The sequence below is a fragment of the Nilaparvata lugens genome, chromosome 11, assembly GCF_014356525.2.
Source record: "Nilaparvata lugens isolate BPH chromosome 11, ASM1435652v1, whole genome shotgun sequence".
Taxonomy (NCBI): domain Eukaryota; kingdom Metazoa; phylum Arthropoda; class Insecta; order Hemiptera; family Delphacidae; genus Nilaparvata; species Nilaparvata lugens.
Window position 1 is genome coordinate 11,627,908 of NC_052514.1, and position 8,244 is coordinate 11,636,151.

Genomic DNA, 8,244 nt, shown 5'->3' on the forward strand with positions numbered 1-8,244 from the left:
TTTATTTATTTCATTGACAATATTACAAATCATAATTATAATAAATATAATATGATTGGGAGAAGACAACAGGCATAGCCCAAAACTGTCTTCTCCCAAATTTTTACAAATAGAAGTTTCAAAAAAGAATAAGGTTAAGATTTCACTTTCACTTCAAAAAGTTCAATTTTCACTTCAAAACTAATGACTAAACTGAAAATTTTGAATTTTGAATTTTGATATTTAAAAACTGATTAAAAACAAATGGACAATTTATTTTATGAAATTTGGATGAAAAGAAGTTTTAGACTGTAGTCTGTTTCTCTGTCCTTAAGTTGATTGTAAATGATGAATGATAAAATGATAATGAAACCACTATTGTCAAAATTTTTTGACAATATCCCAGTGTTTTCATTATCATGTACTTGCTTGAGTTTGGAAATGTGCGTTAATAATACTCTCTAGCATGTGTTTTTTAACCCGTAGTATACAGTAACAATACAGTACTAATAATACCGTATAGAATGTTTTTGTATACATTCAACTCATAAAAATCTTAGGGCCAAGCCACACAAAGCGTTTGTCATGCGTTTTCAGACGAGTCGGCAGAGTAGAAAGCTCTCCGATTGGCTGATAGGGTTGACGTTCGGGAATCTGCTGATAATCAGCCAATCAGAGACTTTCCTACCCTGTCGAATTGTCTGAAAACGCCTGAAAAACGCTTGGTGTGGCTTGGTCCTTATTGATAGCTCAATCAGGAGGATTCAAAGGAATAGCAATTGCATGTTTCTCATTGATCATGAATTTCGATTTATTATTCCATTGCTATTATCGGGATAACCGATGAATCAATGAATTTGACTTGACTTCGGCTTACGGCATTTTCATCCGAAGATGAAAGCAGTTAATTGAATCTTAAAGTGACGAACACTGGAAAAATGAATAGAAGAGAATGGAGAATGGATCCACATTATTTCAAAAAACATACTAATTGGAGATTAAAAAACGTATGAACACTGCAGTAGTGAGTATGAGATCAGGTAGCAGTTCTTCGTAGGAAACGCCACAATTGAATTTTTGTTCATAAGAAACGCCACGCTTTATGGGTTCGTAGGAAACGCCACCGTAGGAAATGCCACGCTACCATCAAGAGTTGTCCAATCTTGAAAGCTTGGCTATGAGTCCCAGTCTTGAATTGAAGTTGTAAATACAAAACTTTGTTTCTTCATATGAAATATCAATCATCATCTCATGATTTATCAACTAATTTTGTTTGTTTTTTGTTGCAGTTGTTTCACACAACGCAGAGACTGACAAGTCAAAGACAAGCGTACCAACATTCACGGCCAACCCTCTAATCACGTGACATGCACTGGGCCAGCCTAGCTTCCTAGTACCCAGCCTCATGTACAACGTGACTGTTTAAGTTGGATTTCAAGACTGCATCATTGATAATATTGTGTATAAACTCAATTAAACATTATTTATAAACTATGACTATGTTCCTAAGCACTACTATATTATAATGTATTGTACTCTTATTATGATTATTATTGTAAATATTTAGTCTACATCTCAGTGTATTTGAAAACTGTTAGAAATACAGCAAGAAGATTCTAGAATAATTTGATGAACTAGACTCATTCCAGTAAAAATAATATTCTTATGAGTATACATGGGAAATAAACAACTTAAGATTTTCTAAATCGAATGTATTTTATGATAATAATAATATAATATCGAACATGAGAGACCTGGCTGGCTCAGGTCTGGTGTTAGAGCTTTCAGGTCACACCTGAGTAATTTCAGGCACTTTTTTGCTATCAAAAGAATTTCAGTCTTCTGACATGACTTATATATTCATTTATTGTAATTAGGGTGATCACGATTTATTGTAAGATCCCTGGATTCAAATCTATCTATGCTGAACTGGATTAGAATTATATTATAAAGTTGATAACAAAATATTTTGATTCATTATAAATATGGGTGAATTTCTTTAATATTACAAAGAAAAATTCAAGTCCAATAAATGGTCTAGTGTCTAGTAAATTCAAATATAAAATGAATAAATCTTGTATGATATGATTATGATTATTTACTTGCATAGATTTTATAAGATTGTGGATCTCAGCATTTATGAATGTGTAAATTATGGTCTGGAAAATTACATAAACTTTGATAGAATTATAATGACTAGGCAATCAATTTAATTTGGTTGTATACTGAATATCGAGAAGAGACAGTTGGATTAATTTAATATACTATCTATTGATGTGTCCAGATTGTTTTGTAAGACATTACCAATATAACAATATATTACAATATAGACATTACCAAAGGTATTCAATATCCTTGTCAGATCAATTGATAAGTTTCATGAGTGATTACTGAATCTCTGCATGAATCCTATGGTTTTCCATCAATGTTTTTCAAATAATTTCAGTATTCCAAGTGTACAGTTTCCGAATATTTTCGCGTGATTATTTGAAAATCCTCAACAGGATTGTCACTTCAATAATTCAATATAGGTACTCATAATTATTTCTGCTGCTGTTCATATTCATATTCCTTATAGAATATGTTCTTGTCACATTCTATAATCCTTAAACTAATCTTGATCTAAATTCATTTGAAATGAGAATCATGATATTTTCAATTATCTTTTGGACAACATTAACATTTTATCAAAATTTTTGGAGAGAAGTAGTACAGGCTCAGCCTAGTTTTTCCTCCAATGTCATAATTGTATTATGATTATAGTATTTTATACAATAATTAATTATTAAAATTGAATTCACGAACATCAGCTTATGTACAAAAATGTAATTTCATTCCTGTGAACTCAGAGTTATGCTTGAAAATCATGTTTTGGAAAAGTTGTGAAAAATTATATTGGGAAACATGACTTACATCCCTCCTACTACCTCACTATTATTATATAAGCCACAAAAATTTGTTGAAAACTCAACCAATACCTTCAAACAGTGTATAGTATAACACTGAATACTAAATTAGTATTATCTACTAATAAAAAACATAGAATTATCTAATCAGATAATAACAGGTTGTGTACTGGTATAGAACTATTGAGCAATGTGGACCATTATCCAAATGGAAGTCAAAATATGTGTATCATAATCTTCAATATCCATGCTCTAACTTGCTCCATTCCTAGTTTAGGTTTGTAGATAATTGTAAAATATTGTAAGGATGAATGAGTAAATTTCGAGAATTATGTTAAATTATTAATTCTAGTCTATGTTTCTTGTAATATTATTGTATCACTGTGATATTGATTTGATTTTTAAGCTTGTCTATCGCAAGGATGAACTTTGTAATAAAAACCTACATAATCAAGTAATTGACTATTCATTTCTAGTATGAATTAATAACCCTCTATAATCTATGATCCTTTGAGAATATACATCTCACCTTTGGATTAATAACCCTCTATAAACTATAATCCTTTGAGAATATACATCTCACCTTTGGTGAGAAAATGTTAATATCTACTAAGCATATTATCCAGTTTGAACTGGAGTATTGTTGACATTTTCTGCTATATAAATGTCTATCTTGAATGACTTTGAATGAACTTCTTAAGTGACAGATGTTGAATTATATTAGATAAAGAACAAGTTCAGTCGTTGCTTTTGAATATAAGTTATATTATTCAAATGTTATCAGTGTCAATAAAATTTTAAAAGCCATTTCAAAACCCGCTATGAAAGTTAGAATAACAGCCAATGAAAAATGCCACCACCTCTCTGTAACACAACCACCAAACTCAAAATAATTTCTCTACATAACCGTGGGAAGATTTATAATGTTAGTCTTAGAACACCTCAAGGTTGAAAATCCCCACTGTTTGAAAACATTACATTTTTGAGCAATATAAACGTTGAAACACCTCAGTTTGAAAAACATCACAACATTGTTGACCGAGCGAAGTGAGGTCTAAGATTCAAGTCGACGGTTTGGCATTTCTCTTAATGTTTAAATGTTTGAATGTTCAAATGTTTAGATGTTTTTATGTTGCGCATTTACGGCGAAACGCGGTAATAGATTTTCATGAATTTGACAGGTATGTTCCTTTTTAAATTGCGCCGACGTATATACAAGGTTTTTGAAAATTTTGCATTTCAAGGATAATATAAAAGGAGAAAGGAGCCTCCTTAATACGCCAATATTACAGTACCGTAAAAATCAGACTATAGAATTATTCATCATAAATCAGCTGTCTAGTGGACTATAATGTTCAAAAACATCGAACATCTTGAAAATGTATCTTTCCGTTAGTAGACAGTTGACTATAATTAATACTATCCGTTCAAAAACATTGAACATCTTGGAAATTTATCTTTCCATCAACGTTAGTAGACAGTTGACTATAATACTACCCGTTCAAAAACATTGAACATCTAGAAAATTGTATCTTTCCATCAACGTTGTAGACAGTTGCAGCCAGACCTGATAACAGCACTCACACTCACATTCCGGGACGACACGTCACGATACGATATAGGACAGAAAGCTCTTTGTTTATTTAGGATTTTTTTCTAGACATTTTAGATTGATAAATTATTTATTTATTTTTGAGAAAACAACAACAGGTCAATGTAACTCACTGAGCGCGAGGTCTACTGTTCACAGAACTACTAGTATCATAGAGAAAAGATGGCAAAAGAAGATATCCCATGGTATAGGTACGAGTTCATGTTCCAAATTTCAAGCCGATCACTGACGATTATTATTGTTTTGACCGGGTGAGAGTGTAAGAGCGGCAAGGTTTGAGAGAACTACCAGCATCACAAAGCTTCACAAAAAAAAATATTACTAGTAGGGCTAACAGCTTGAGTTAGCATTGAAAATCAGAACATGAACAGCCTATACCATGGGATATCTTCGTATGCAATATTTTTTCCATGATTGTATGCAGGTTGCCGATTTTAAGAACTCTCACAGTTCTTAAAGAGGTTGGCTCTCTTCAAGAACACTTAAGGATAATATCATAACAGGTAACCCTCTCGACGAACTATGATACATTCCCAAAGGTTTTCAGCTCTTGTAACTTTATAACTCAATATTGCAATTTTCATCGTTTTCCCATAAAATCAATGAAGATGAATAACGTTACTAGATTCCTTTCTAATTTCAGATAAAGGAAGATACTTCTTCACCCCAAATAACATTGTATCTATTTCGAGACACACAATAGACCCCACTTCTCAAAGAAAAATCATCTCATGGCAAAAACCCACCAGCGATAGCTCTAATAAGTCCTTAATAAGCTGATCTTCATTGTGTGCGGACAAATTGATCAGTGAAACCCTGAAACATGAGAGCTTGAAATCGGCACAAACTGAGAGGGAATGAGAGATGTTGGCTTGGAATCGGCACAGGGAGAAAGGGAATAAGTGAATGAGAGAGAACGAGAGATGTGAGGTGGGAATCGGCACAGTGAGAGGGAATGAGTGAGTGAGAAGGAGTGATATGAGCTGGGAATCAGCACTGAGTGAGAGGTAGTGGGTAAGGTATTTGTCTGGATCAGTTCTCCCCTCTCACTCCAACACAAGTGTCGGTATTCATCAATGCCCTTATTGCCCTCATTGTAGGGTTGTAGGGCCAATTAAGAAACCCGATACAGCCCCCGGATCAGAACGGGGTAAGACCTCAGTCCAACAAAGCCTTACCTACATAAAAGGGCTACCGCGCTCTGTTGGTAGGCCTACATACAAACTTGGCCCATTTCGTCCACAAATACGACGAACAAGAATCATTACAAAGCATTGTAATGCCCCCATTGTACTGCCCTCCCCGCTTTTGATAAAAGAAGACCAATTATTGTCGGACCATTGTCGTGTGACCCCTCCCTTGTTCGAAAACAAACAAGCCGATCGTATCTTTCAAATTACGCTAACTTGCATTATAAGATAAGCCGTATTTGTACAAGCTATATAAGATTGCAGTTAAGGTTTTGAGAGTCATCTACAGTGTTGTAAGTACATGGCGGCTCCTGAAAGTGGAATAGGACGGTGAATTCAATACCGATTGTTTGCGATTTGATTACTGAGGTTTGGAGTGCAGTTGCAGTTGAAATTGTAGGTCAGTCTTGTTCTCGCAGAAATTCAAGGCAGATAACAATTTATAATCACTCGAATTATCACGATCATAAAGCTATGTGATCGAAATTATTTAATCAATATGAAATCTAAATGATCTAGATGCTATAGATTCCACAATATTGTGATTGGTGAATGGATAACAGTTTTGTATTTGATTCAAGAAAATAGAGCTTGGGCAATTGAGGATGAAATATGAATTGGAGGCAACTGAAAATGAATGGTTGGATGAAATAATATCATGAGATTTTCAGTTTGGAGCTACAAAAATGATTTACATACAAAATTCTACTCTACATAATTATGTTGATTATTAAAGTTACATACAAACACTCGACATACTCTACTGATAATCAACAGAGAAAATCAAGAGTATACACTTTCAACTAACCAAGAAGTTATAATAAATTATTATCTCAACATCGATAGCTAGATAACTCATGATATCCCATTGTTTTTTTTTCAAAACATATTTGCACATCATAGAAATGCTAGGTTCCATTTTGGAAAGAAGAAAGGCAAAACTGTAGTTCTTCAGAATGGCCTAACCAGGATCAGAGCTATCACCATGGAAAGAGAAAAATATCTTACTTGGAAAATTTATAAATTCGAACTTGAATATGACAATATTGACAAAAAACACTTCACTTGAATTGGCTACTTTTTTACAAATTAATAAAAACAATATGAAAACTTGTTGTACCCTTTATCATTCAAAACTTTAAAATATTACAACGTTTCGACCATAGGTTAGGTCATTTTCAAGTTGAAAGTTCCATATTGTTTTTATTAATAAGAATATTGACTTATTCAATCATTTGGAATGATACAACTTCTGGAAAAGTACCACAGGCTAGAGCCCAATACGGTTCCAATTCAAATTTATACAATAATCCAAATATTCTCGGTTATATATTTCACTTTGTTTCACATTTTTTAGTTGTTACACTCTAATTTACAATCCAAAGAAACAACAAACACATACTCAATTTCACTGGAATTCCTAGAGGATTATTAAAGATGAGGATTGATATTTATAGGTGAATGGTAAAAAAATACATGCAATCAAGTTATTTGTATTGAAAATTGTGGTACAATATCTCACATGGAATAATAACTCAAATGGTCAAATTTTAATTTATAATCCTTCTGTATTAAACGAGCAATTCATGTTTATATGTTTATAATTATGTTTAGGTGTTAAGATTTTCAGATGTTTAAATGTTTAGATGTTTGTATTTCACCGGATCCCGAAAACGGCTCCAACGATTCTCACAAAATTCAGAACATAGTAGATTTATAATAAATAAAAATTCGATTGCACTAGGTCTCAACCCTGGGAAAACTCACTGAAGTACATTGAAAGGATAATATTATTATTCATCCTTGGGAAAACAGCTGATAATAATCATTTCGTCGTCTGTTGATGATGGAAGTGAGTGAGCGAGTTCATGTTTGTGGGACTGTGTCAAAATTACGAATCAGCTGTTGAACTTTTGTAATCATTCAATCAGGTACTCAGTGCCGGTTGCAAAAAAGCCTGGTTATTTTCAATTCTGATTAATTCCAGTACATCCATCTTTTTGAAATGGTCTTCTCTAATTTGGTTAACGTGAAATTAATCAGGATTAAAATTTAACCGGCTTTTGTGCAACCTGGCGTTTGTGAGGGAGATTTTTGCATTCCTCTAGGAATTAATCTTAATTCACTGTGATTAGATAGAACATTTCTGTATTAACTAAGAATGTTATTATAATTTCTTCTTTCGTGATAAATTTTTTATGCTTTTGTACTCAAGAGCGAAGCTCGGTCCCCGATTTTTTCCATTAAATGAAACACAGTTTGTAGAATATCGGAATTCTCTTGGTTCACAACGAACAATGAATCCAAATTCGTAATGCAATTCAGTCGTAATTTCTATAATAATCATTGAAGCGGAATAAACGCTAAACATTATTGAGATTAAATTCATGAATGCATTACAATCGTTGCCAACCAGAAAGCAGCTCCATGGCAGTATTAAATCAAAAAGCCATCAATTTCCATCAGAATCATTCCAGGTATAAACGCAATAGCTAATATCATTCTCTCCCTCTCGACAATTTCCACCTCCACGAATTGATTGATCGATTTTCAATCA

The 8,244-nt window shown here is 33.0% G+C and overlaps 1 protein-coding gene across 1 annotated transcript in view; it reads left to right on the forward strand.

Moving 5' to 3' along the window:
• LOC111060915 overlaps positions 1-3,339 on the forward strand; it is a 126,725-nt gene extending 123,386 nt beyond the window's left edge. The window contains exon 5 of the mRNA XM_039438196.1: positions 1,269-3,339. Within this exon, the coding sequence (XP_039294130.1) occupies positions 1,269-1,345 (77 nt within the window). The 3' untranslated portion in view covers positions 1,346-3,339. The remainder of the gene's footprint in view (positions 1-1,268) is intronic.
• Positions 3,340-8,244: the final 4,905 nt, after the last annotated feature.